Below are 12,318 nucleotides of genomic sequence, written 5' to 3'. Positions count from 1 at the left end.
AAATAGCATTGTATCTGGTCAAACAATTTCTTCAGAAAGTTTACTCAGGGTTGGTAACAGGCTGATTGGTCGGCTATTTGAGCCAGTACAGGGGGCTTTACTACTACGTAAATGCCAACAAAATAACTTTTTGGTCAGTGAGTGAGTGTGTGTGTGTGTGTGTGTGTGTGTGTGTGTGTGTGTGTGTGTGTGTGTGTGTGTGTGTGTGTGTGTGTGTGTGTGTGTGTGTGTGTGTGTGTGTGTGTGTGTATATATTGGCCTGTTACATGTTATGAGCCAGTATTGGTCTGTTACATGTTATGAACCAGTATTGGTCTGTTACATGTTATGAACCAGTATTGGTCTGTTACATGTTATGAACCAGTATTGGCCTGTTACATGTTATGAACCAGTATTGGTCTGTTACATGTTATGAACCAGTATTGGTCTGTTACATGTTATGAACCAGTATTGGTCTGTTAAATGTTATGAGCCAGTATTGGTCTGTTACATGTTATGAACCAGTATTGGTCTGTTACATGTTATGAACCAGTATTGGTCTGTTACATGTTATGAACCAGTGTTGGTCTGTCACATGTTATGAGCCAGTATTGGTCTGTTACATGAATAGAACAAAACGGAAATGAATAATTAATTAATTATGCTAAATCATACAAATAGTACGAGTCTGTGTATAGCCGTATATAAGACAACTGCTGGGTCTGCCCAGGGAGAGCTCCTGATTGACATGTGTACTATGGTGCATTGAGTTGATTGGAACCTGTCTAGAGCGTGCTGACAATAAACAATGATTAATTTAAGATTGACTTTGAGTGTCCCTCTGTAAGAATTTTTCCACAATACGGGGGAAGCTTTATGTGACACTAATTTCTACATTGTAACACCTACAGAAGAAACATTATGGAGTCTTAAACTTCACTAGGGTAGGGGGCAGTATTCGGAATTTTGCATGAAAAGCATGACCAAATTAACCTGCCTGCTACTCAGCCATAAAAGCTAGAATATGCATATAATTAGTAGATTTGGATAGGAAAAACTCTGAAGTTTCTAAAACTGTTTGAATGATGTCTGTGAGTATAACAGAACTCATATGGCAGGCAAAAACCTGAGAACAAATCCAACCAGGAAGTGGGAAATCTGAGGTTTGTAGTTTTCAACTCATTGCCTATCGAATATACAGTGTCTATGGGGTCATATTGCACTTCCTAAGGCTTCCACTAGATGTCAACAGTCTATAGAACCTTGTTTGAGGCTTTTACTGTGAAGTGGGGGCGAATGAGAGGGGATTGAGTAAGGTCTCTCCCAGAGTGCCATAAGCTGGTCACACTCGTTCACGTGAGAGGTAGCTTGCGTTCCATTGCAATTCTACAGACAAAGGAATTCTCCGGTTGGAACATTATTGAAGATTTATGTTAAAAACATCCTAAAGATTGATTCTATACATCGTTTGACATGTTTCTACGGACTGTAACGGAACTTTTTGACTTTGTCTGCACCTAGTGATCGCGCCTCATGAATTTTGATTACCGGGCTAAACGCGCAAACAAAAAGGAGGTATTTGGACATAAATGATGGACTTTATCGAACAAATCAAACATTTATTGTGGAACTGGGATTCCTGGGAGTGCATTCTGATGAAGATCATCAAAGGTAAGTGAATATTTATAATGCTATTTCTGACTTCTGTTGACTACACAACATGGCGGATATCTGTATGGCTTTGTTTTGTGTTTGAGCGCTGTACTCAGATTATTGCATGGTGTGCTTTTTCCATAAAGTTTTTTTGAAATCTGACACAGCGGTTGCATTAAGGAGAAGTGGATCTAAAATTCCATGCATAACACTGTGTATTCAGGACAGTTAATTTCTTTGCCACATTTTTTGCAGTTTTACTTTAGTGCCTTGTTGAAAACAGGATGAATATTTTGGAATATTTGTATTTTGTACAGAATTCCTTCTTTTCACTATGTCATTTAGGTTAGTATTGTGGAGTAACTACAATGTTGTTGATCCATCCTCAGTGTTCTCCTATCACAGCCATTAAACTCTGTTACTGTTTTAAAGTCACCATTGGCCTCATGGTGAAATCACTGAGTGGTTTCCTTACTCTCCAGCAACTGAGTTAGGAAGGACTCCTGTATCTTTGTAGTGACTGGAGGTAGTGATACACCATCCAAAGTGTAATTAATAACTTCACCATGCTCAAAGGGATATTCAATCTGCTTTTTTTAAACATTTTTACCCATCTACCAATAGCTGCCCTTTGAGAGGCATTGGAAAACCTCCCTGGTCTTTGTGGTTGAATCTGTGTTTGAAATTCACTCCTCGACTGAAGGACCTTATAGATAATTGTATGTGTGGGGTACAGAGATGAGGTAGTCATTCAAAAATCATGTTAAACACTATTATTGCACACAGAGTGATTCCATGCAAGTTATTATGTGACTTGTTAAGCAAATCTTTACTCGAACGTATTTATAAATCAGAAAGGGGTTGAATAATTAGACTCAAGACCATTAAAACATTTAAAAAAAACATAATTCCACTTTGACATTATGGGGTATTGTGTGTAGGCAAGTGACACAAAAATCTAAATTGAATCCATTTTAAATTCAGGCTGTAACACAAAAAAAAATGGAAAAACAGAAGGCATTTTAAGGCCAAAATCTCCAACTTTGATCAATTATTTCTCAATTATGCTTTTAGATACAAATGTCAAATATATGTCATCCATCCTTCCCCCAAAGGACCATTCTATGGACTACATTTGGTGAAAATCCTCCAACTCACTGTGTTTTTTTGTCTGGGTTTCATATGGAATCACATTGTAATGTGTGTCCTTACCCCAGAGGTGTGGGTCGTCCATGCAGGACTGGTGATTGGACAGTGTGATGAGGGGTGTGTCCGGTGGACGTTGGTCTATCAGGTCAAATAGAACATCCTGATTATGAACCGTAATACAGTTCAGATACTCTAGAGAGAAGAGAGAGAGAGTGTGTTAGGGTGGCACGATTCATCAAATTCACGCTGCATAGCATGCTGGCCAATCACCAGCAGCATACCACCCTGCAGACCACCCTGCATACCACTGCTGGCTTGCTTCTGAAGCTAAGCAGGGTTGGTCCTGGTCAGTCCCTGGATGGGAGACCAGATGCTGCTGGAAGTGGTGTTGGAGGGCCAGTAGGAGGCACTCTTTCCTCTGGTCTAAAAAATATCCCAATGCCCCAGGGCAGTGATTGGGAACATTGCCCTGTGTAGGGTGCCGTTTTTCGGATGGGACATTAAAACGGGTGTCCTGACTCTCTGAGGTCATTAAAGATCTCATGGCACTTATCGTAAGAGTAGGGGTGTTAACCCCGGTGTCCTCGCTAAATTCCCAATCTGGTCACCTAATAATCCCCAGTTTCCAATTGTCTCATTCATCCCTCCTCCTCTCCCCTGTAACTATTCCCCAGGTCGTTGCTGTAAATGAGAATGTGTTCTCAGTCAACTTACCTGGTGAAATAACAGATACATTTAAAAAAAAATCTGAAACGCAAGCGTCCCTGCTTAGAGCACGCAGTGAGATGCTGGTTAGGAGAGAAAGGGCTTTACACCTCAGTTAGATGCTGGTGAGGAGAGAAAGGGCTTTACACCTCCGTTAGATGCTGGTGAGGAGAGAAAGGGCTTTACACCTCAGTTAGATGCTGGTGAGGAGAGAAAGGGCTTTACACCTCAGTGAGATGCTGGTTAGGAGAGAAAGGGCTTTACACCTCAGTTAGATGCTGGTGAGGAGAGAAAGGGCTTTACACCTCAGTGAGATGCTGGTTAGGAGAGAAAGGGCTTTACACCTCAGTTAGATGCTGGTGAGGAGGGAAAGGGCTTTACACCTCAGTTAGATGCTGGTGAGGAGGGAAAGGGCTTTACACCTCAGTTAGATGCTGGTGAGGAGAGAAAGGGCTTTACACCTCAGTTAGATGCTGGTGAGGAGAGAAAGGGCTTTACACCTCAGTTAGATGCTGGTGAGGAGAGAAAGGGCTTTACACCTCAGTGAGATGCTGGTTAGGAGAGAAAGGGCTTTACCCTCAGTTAGATGATGGTGAGGAGAGAAAGGGCTTTACACCTCAGTTAGATGCTGGTGAGGAGAGAAAGGGCTTTACACCTCAGTTAGATGCTGGTGAGGAGGGAAAGGGCTTTACACCTCAGTTAGATGCTGGTGAGGAGAGAAAGGGCTTTACACCTCAGTGAGATGCTGGTGAGGAGGGAAAGGGCTTTACACCTCAGATGCTGGTGAGGAGAGAAAGGGCTTTACACCTCAGTGAGATGCTGGTGAGGAGAGAAAGGGCTTTACACCTCAGTGAGATGCTGGTGAGGAGGGAAAGGGCTTTACACCTCAGATGCTGGTGAGGAGAGAAAGGGCTTTACACCTCAGTGAGATGCTGGTGAGGAGGGAAAGGGCTTTACACCTCAGATGCTGGTGAGGAGAGAAAGGGCTTTACACCTCAGTTAGATGCTGGTGAGGAGAGAAAGGGCTTTACACCTCAGTTAGATGCTGGTGAGGAGGGAAAGGGCTTTACACCTCAGTTAGATGCTGGTGAGGAGGGAAAGGGCTTTACACCTCAGTTAGATGCTGGTGAGGAGAGAAAGGGCTTTACACCTCCGTTAGATGCTGGTGAGGAGGGAAAGGGCTTTACACCTCAGTTAGATGCTGGTGAGGAGGGAAAGGGCTTTACACCTCAGTTAGATGCTGGTGAGGAGAGAAAGGGCTTTACACCTCAGTTAGATGCTGGTGAGGAGGGAAAGGGCTTTACACCTCAGTTAGATGCTGGTGAGGAGGGAAAGGGCTTTACACCTCAGTTAGATGCTGGTGAGGAGGGAAAGGGCTTTACACCTCAGTTAGATGCTGGTGAGGAGGGAAAGGGCTTTACACCTCAGATGCTGGTGAGGAGAGAAAGGGCTTTACACCTCAGTGAGATGCTGGTGAGGAGAAAAAGGGCTTTACACCTCAGTGAGATGCTGGTGAGGAGGGAAAGGGCTTTACACCTCAGATGCTGGTGAGGAGAAAAAGGGCTTTACACCTCAGTTAGATGCTGGTGAGGAGAAAAAGGGCTTTACACCTCAGTGAGATGCTGGTGAGGAGAAAAAGGGCTTTACACCTCAGTTAGATGCTGGTGAGGAGAAAAAGGGCTTTACACCTCAGTGAGATGCTGGTGAGGAGAAAAAGGGCTTTACACCTCAGTTAGATGCTGGTGAGGAGGGAAAGGGCTTTACACCTCAGATGCTGGTGAGGAGAGAAAGGGCTTTACACCTCAGTTAGATGCCGGTGAGGAGAGAAAGGGCTTTACCTCAGTTAGATGCTGGTGAGGAGAGAAAGGGCTTTACCTCAGTTAGATGCTGGTGAGGAGAGAAAGGGCTTTACCTCAGTTAGATGCTGGTGAGGAGAGAAAGGGCTTTACCTCAGTTAGATGCTGGTGAGGAGAGAAAGGGCTTTTACACCTCAGATGCTGGTGAGGAGAGAAAGGGCTTTACACCTCAGTTAGATGTGTCATGACGTTGGCCTGGGGGTAGGTTTATGACAGTCATAAATACCTCTTTCCCCCTTTTTCTCTCTCCCTACTATAACTGATGTGACATAAGAAAACCCATTGGTTAACATAGAGATTCTGGGAACATCAGAAGTTGGGGGAAAATGAACTATATTCTGGTAATCCGACCAACTGAACATATGCGGTGGTACCTAAGGTATATTATGTCCGTTCGGTTGCCCTCTGACACATTCTCATCAATGATAGAATGACATAAACTCTACTGTGGAAAGTCTAAACGTCAGAGGTATCGGATTCACATGGAATTGTTGTTTAATTCAAAATGTTTGAATATGAAATTATTTGTGAAGAGATTAAATGTAATTTTAGCTTCCAAATGAGAGATTTGGGTTTTCATAAGCTTGGCTTCTGCTCAACCAGGGGCCCGCCCCTGTGAAAAGACATGGGTTATAAACTTTTCAGACAAACCCCTCTCCCTCCACTATAAAAGCCATTGACAAAAATATAACTTCCTGTTCCGGGTACATTTAGGATGACGATCCGATGTCAGAATGGTTCAGATAATAACTACAGAACTAAGCCAACATCAGCATGGACTTTGGTTGCCAATGGTATGAACTTTGAACTCGTATTCACTACAGAAGTGATACCTCCTAGCCGTTGAGTTAGCAACAGCTGCTACAAACGCAGGTTAGGAAGGACAGTCAGAGTATCCCGTCTACTACACAACGACGTTACTACAACGTATCCAGTGACCACCAGAGACATTCTTCAAAGGACAGAGGACTCGGTTTGGCAAGACGGTCTTCCATCTACCACCAACCTACTGAAGCGCAGCTCAGAGTAAATATTTATTGCATTTTCCTTTTCTAAATGGGCGGTAATTTAGAATGCATAAGATACTGTATTTACGACAGCACAGCTCGCCTATGTTCCAGTCTCCCGCTCTTTCACTAAGACTCAGCCCCTTCCCTTTGTGTAGCAAGCTGTCATATCTATTCCGCCCGCTAGGGACGTTTTCCTTTATGACGGCCAATTTGTAATCAAGTTATGATTTAATTGTGTATGTGTGATTCTGTGTGATTAGTTAGGTATTTAGTAAATAAATAATTAAACCCAATTTTGTATTGCTGATTCAACTTGTTAGCCAGGATTCTTGCAGATAACCAAGGATTTACCACTTTCAGATGAGACTGAATAAAATGACGATTAATGTGACTGCTATGGATGTAAAATATTACTAAATCTTTAACAGTATATTCGAAAGATAACAGCTCTATAAATATTATTTTGTGGTGTCCCTCTCTAGTTAATTACATTTACATGATTAGTTCAATCAGGTAATATTAATTACGGAGAAATTATTTTATAGAATAGCATGTCATAGCAATTAATCTGGCATAGCCAAAGACACAACAGATGCTAGTGAGGAGAAAAAGGGCTTTACCAAAGACAGTACAGTATGAGGTTTAAGAACTCTGTGGCTTTCCCTCGTGAGTGTCAGAAACATGGGTGCTGCTCACGAGAACGTTGATTTGGTGCCAAAGAAAGATCTTCAGTGGTATGACAGTATTTCAGCTACAGGAAAACCCATGTCAACCAAATGCAAGAGTGCAAAACGAGACAACACATCTACTTAATCATTTGGAGAATAAACATCCCCTACGTTACGATTGCATGGTTTTAAAGAAAGTGCCCAAGAGCAGCAAAGCCCCTCAGCCACAACCAGCCATCTACATTAAACAGGCACTGACCTGTGTTTTCAAGTGTAACGCCCTACCAAAAAACAATCCCGTAGACACATAGAAATCACAGAGGCTATAACCTATCACATGTTTACACAGTCAACAAAGACTGCTGCAAGAAGATGACTCAAAAAGCTGGAGATACAAGATTCCATCTCACACATACGTCGCCATCCCAACACTGTGTAATACAACGAAGAGAGAAGATGTGTCGCGTTGAATGACTGGAGCAGATTCCAACGTGTTGGACATAGTAGGCTACATGTTACATGTTAAGGCACTTTGAACCAGATTCCAACGTGTTGGACATAGTAGGCTACATGTTACATGTTAAGGCACTTTGACTTTCCATTATAATAATGATTGAGCCTATTTATACATAATTACACAATCACACAATTACACAATCTATTCAATCTGCAGCCAATGGCTACCTGAATAAATTATTATTCATTATTATTTAATCAATCAATCAATCAATTTTATTTTATATAGCCCTTCGTACATCAGCTAATATCTCGAAGTGCTGTACAGACACCCAGCCTAAAACCCCAAACAGCTAGTAATGCAGGTGTAGAAGCACGGTGGCTAGGAAAAACTCCCTAGAAAGGCCAAAACCTAGGAAGAAACCTAGAGAGGAACCAGGCTATGAGGGGTGGCCAGTCCTCTTCTGGCTGTGCCGGGTGGAGATTATAACAGAACTAAGAACTCATAAATGGCCAAATAGGAAATAGGAACTCATAATGCTATAAATTAGTTAATGAATAACAGCTGCACTTATAGCACACTATATTTTGATGATCATGAAAACATTTAAAATGTAATATGTATGTGTAATAATCATATCTATTATATGAAGCCTATAACAATGTTGGAAAATATTTGTTTAATTTGGTTTTGTATTTAATTAGCACAGTAAGCATTTCACTGTAAGGTCTACTACACCTGTTGTATTCAGCATTTCACTGTAAGGTCAACTACACCTGTTGTATTCGGCATTTCACTGTGAGGTCTACTACACCTGTTGTATTCAGCATTTCACTGTGAGGTCTACTATACCTGTTGTATTCAGCATTTCACTGTAATTTCTACTACACCTGTTGTATTCAGCATTTCACTGTAAGGTCTACTACACCTGTTGTATTCAGCATTTCACTGTGAGGTCTACTACACCTGTTGTATTCAGCATTTCACTGTAAGGTCTACTACACCTGTTGTATTCAGCATTTCACTGTAAGGTCTACTACACCTGTTGTATTCGGGAATTTCACTGTAAGGTCTACTACACCTGTTGTACTCAGCATTTCACTGTGAGGTCTACTACACCTGTTGTATTCAGCATTTCACTGTGAGGTCTACTATACCTGTTGTATTCAGCATTTCACTGTAAGGTCTACTACACCTGTTGTATTCGGCATTTCACTGTGAGGTCTACTACACCTGTTGTATTCAGCATTTCACTGTGAAGTCTACTACACCTGTTGTATTCAGCATTTCACTGTAAGGTCTACTACACCTGTTGTATTCAGCATTTCACTGTGAGGTCTACTACACCTGTTGTATTCAGCATTTCACTGTAAGGTCTACTACACCTGTTGTATTCGGCATTTCACTGTAAGGTCTACAACACCTGTTGTATTCGGCATTTCACTGTAAGGTCTACTACACCTGTTGTATTCGGCATTTCACTGTAAGGTCTACAACACCTGTTGTATTCGGCTCATGTGACAAATAACATTTGATTTATTCATTCATCTGATCTCATTGTAGAAGATGTTCTCTATCCTGACACTTAATTTTACCAAGTTTAACCCAAGCCTTTGAAAATCGCAATTCATAATTGCAATATCTAGCCCCAAAAAAACATGTTTATATTTTGTCCAAATCGTGCAGCCCTAGTGTGTGTGGTGACTCACTGGTCCAGAAGTAGCTGTACGAGCCCACAACGCCCATGACCAGGGTGCTGGTCACCTTCCAGGCCAGCTGCGGGCACTGTGGGAACGGCCATTTCACCTCCAGGGGCATCGCTGCTCACCAACGGAACACACATCCACCTGGCGCACACACACAGGTCAGAGAACAGAGAAACATACCACGGGTCGATCTTATAACCATAACTAGCAGACAGTATAGATGAGCTACTCTCAGCACTGCAGAATGGAAGCTATAAATAACTAGCGGAATCATTTGCAGTATTGAATAGAGTAAAAGTATTGCATGCATAGATCATACATCATTGGCATAGACTCATGGATTTTGGTTGTTTGGTTTGTCAACAGAACACAGCTTTCCACATGTTGTCTCTGCTAGCTAGCTTCCCGTCCCAAGTAAAAAATGACTACTTTTTGCCAGGTGGAAGCTTAAAAAAAACAACACTCAAAAGCAGTTTAATACACGGAACTTGTTTCATATGACGGTTTTATACCAAGTCTGTACTGTTTTTCTCAGCCTAGTAATGACTTGTGATCAAAGTTAAGTCCCATCCTCACCTTATGCTTTCAGCTGATAACTAGCACGTTCGAAGAACCCGGAAAAATGCTAATTCTGCTATGGTTTGTGGGAGCTGTAGTTCATTACCTCTAACGAATTTAAGCGACATTTCTGAATCGATGTAAACAAATGGTTGTTGTGTGTGTTTCTTCCATCTACTCATTGATGCTTTAAAACGACGTCTGTTCCTTCATTTCCCCTCATTCCATCTCCACCACTGATATATAATCAAAGACAGTACAGTATGAAGATAGTCCGAAACTGCTTCTCCAATAGAAATCCCCGATCACGCTTGTAGGCGATGTAATGGCGACGTTAGAGAGCAAAATGCTGCGCAGAATCAAGTAATCTGGTCTAAGGGTCGCCAGGCGCCTAACTGCGCATGTGCGTGCCGCAAATCAGAGGCACTCCTTTGATATAAAGTTGTTTTTGACGAAAATGATAACGTGTCAGTTTGTCACTTTCATGAGGTTGGAGGAATAACATGTTAAACTACTTAAGACATTAACTCGAATCTAGGTTGTGCCTTTAGATTTTCAGAAAATGAACAACTAATTAAGAATGTTTCACTAATCTCATTGACTTCTCTAACCCGGCCTGGTCTGTGTGGCCTGTTGCGCCAGCGTTACCGGAAGCCTTGTGATTTTGCGCCTCAGGGTTTAGAAACTATGCGTTATCAAGATCAGTGGCTCGTCACCAACACTGGAAAAGGTACTTCCAGGTCACGGAATTTCGGAAACGTTTCAAATAAAAGTCCCCCACGTAATAGTAGAAACGTGTCAATAACCTGTATCTATTCATGATATATGAAAAATAATTGTCTACAAATGAACAATGATTCATATTTAAGTGACATTTGTATTAAATGTGGGTTTTAAAACATTTTACAATGTCAAATAAATTATCCAGTGCGAATCACTGTATATGGAATACATATTGGCTTATAGAGCAAAAACCATTGTGGCTGCCGCAGTAAAAATAGGGTCTGTAGTATCTATATGTGGTGTCATTTCATAGGGCCCTGAATAATACGGAGTGTTGCAGGCCATTTACTCGTTCCATTTAAATATATATATATTTTGCCTTTAACTAGGCAAGTCAGTTAAGAACAAATTCTTATTTTCAATGACAGCCTAGGAACAGTGGGTTAACTGCCTTGTTCAGGGGCAGAACGACAGATTTTTACCTGGTCAGCTCAGGGATGCAATCTTGCAACCTCTCGGTTACTTATCCAACGCTCTAACCACCAGGCTACCTGCCACCCTGAATAATATGTTGCAGGCCATTTACTCCTCCCATTCCATTGGCCACAATGCGAATCACACCATACAGTATACATTCTACAGACCCTACTGAGTATTTCCTACAATACATTTATATTATAAAAAATAATCGTTTTTCCTGTACAGTGCTATATTTGTACAGTATAATGTCCAAGCACCCTATTTTAATTAAGCTGTTTGACCCCAGTTAAAGGTCAGCAGCACTATTACTCAGAGCACTATGAGATGACACCATATATACATTCTATAAGGTAGTCATTCTCTTTAGTTTAGATTTTTCCCTGATGTAGTTTTCATTTTGTAATGTTATTTTAACATGCACTATGCAAAGCTGCAAAAATGATTGATTTCGTATCATACACATAACGTTTTACCGCAGACCTTTATTTTGTAGGCTAAATCAGAAAAGCCAGAAGTCTTAAAGCTGCTGCCATGACGCTCATGGTATAAATACTGAGCTCCACCTCTAGACTTCTGGTATGGGTGAAATGCATGATGGGAGGAAGAGCGTTTCACGCTGGTTAATGATGTAAGTATGCTAAAGGTGAGAGCAGTCAGTGTCCTTTGAAAGCTCCTCCAGCCAAAGACTCAGGAAATGGAGGACCAAAACCTCCGTAATTACAATTAAATTAATGAATAAAAATATAGACACATAAATATAAAAATAAAAGCACATATAAATAAATACATGGATGAATGATTGCACACATAAATAACAATTTATCCCTTTCTTTCTATTCATTTATATTATTTCTTCATTTATTTATTTATGTATTTCTTCCTCAAACAGGATAATGAGGGGGTGTCAAGCAAACCTATTTGGGTGGTATCTAACACACCATTGGTTGATCAATGCCAGTATGCGTTCAGTATAAAAGTTTAAAGGTCATGTTTTATATTAGCACCCCCCCCCCCCCCCAAAAAGAGGAGATTGCGTAGAGAGTACTGGATATTCAAGAAGTGGAATGTGTAGAATTAGGGATAACATTGTAATAGTTCATTTATATTACCCCTGCAAACCTCTCATCTTAGCAGTTAGAAGGGATTGATAGGACGGGTAGGAAGGTAATATGGTGTGGTGATTTTAATGCCCATAATGAACTCTGGAGAAGTACGCATAACGGCAACAATGGGAGTATAGTTGAAGAATTTATGGATAACAGGATTAGTGTGTGTTAAATGTGACTGTTCCATTGAGTTTGGGGGGAGGAAGACGGCAGGTGGGGCATGGTGTTGGGGGGAGGAAGACGGCAGGTGGTGCATGGTGTTGGGGGG

At 41.4% G+C, this 12,318-nt stretch overlaps 1 protein-coding gene across 3 annotated transcripts in view; it reads right to left on the bottom strand.

Moving 5' to 3' along the window:
• tafazzin (tafazzin, phospholipid-lysophospholipid transacylase) overlaps window positions 1–9,996 on the bottom strand; it is a 45,854-nt gene extending 35,858 nt beyond the window's left edge. The window contains exons 1-3 of one of the 3 annotated variants that reach the window (XM_071373272.1): window positions 9,760–9,996; window positions 9,187–9,324; window positions 2,845–2,973 (exon numbers count right to left, since the gene is read on the bottom strand). In XM_071373272.1, coding sequence (XP_071229373.1) covers window positions 2,845–2,973; window positions 9,187–9,295 — 238 coding nt within the window. In that variant the 5' untranslated portion in view covers window positions 9,296–9,324; window positions 9,760–9,996. The remainder of the gene's footprint in view (window positions 1–2,844; window positions 2,974–9,186; window positions 9,325–9,759) is intronic. The other 2 variants (XM_071373273.1, XM_071373274.1) reach the window with 2 other exon arrangements.
• Window positions 9,997–12,318: the final 2,322 nt, after the last annotated feature.

The sequence above is a fragment of the Salvelinus alpinus genome, chromosome 28 (assembly GCF_045679555.1).
Source record: "Salvelinus alpinus chromosome 28, SLU_Salpinus.1, whole genome shotgun sequence".
Taxonomy (NCBI): Eukaryota; Metazoa; Chordata; class Actinopteri; order Salmoniformes; family Salmonidae; genus Salvelinus; species Salvelinus alpinus.
This window is presented reverse-complemented; position numbering and strand designations above follow the sequence as displayed.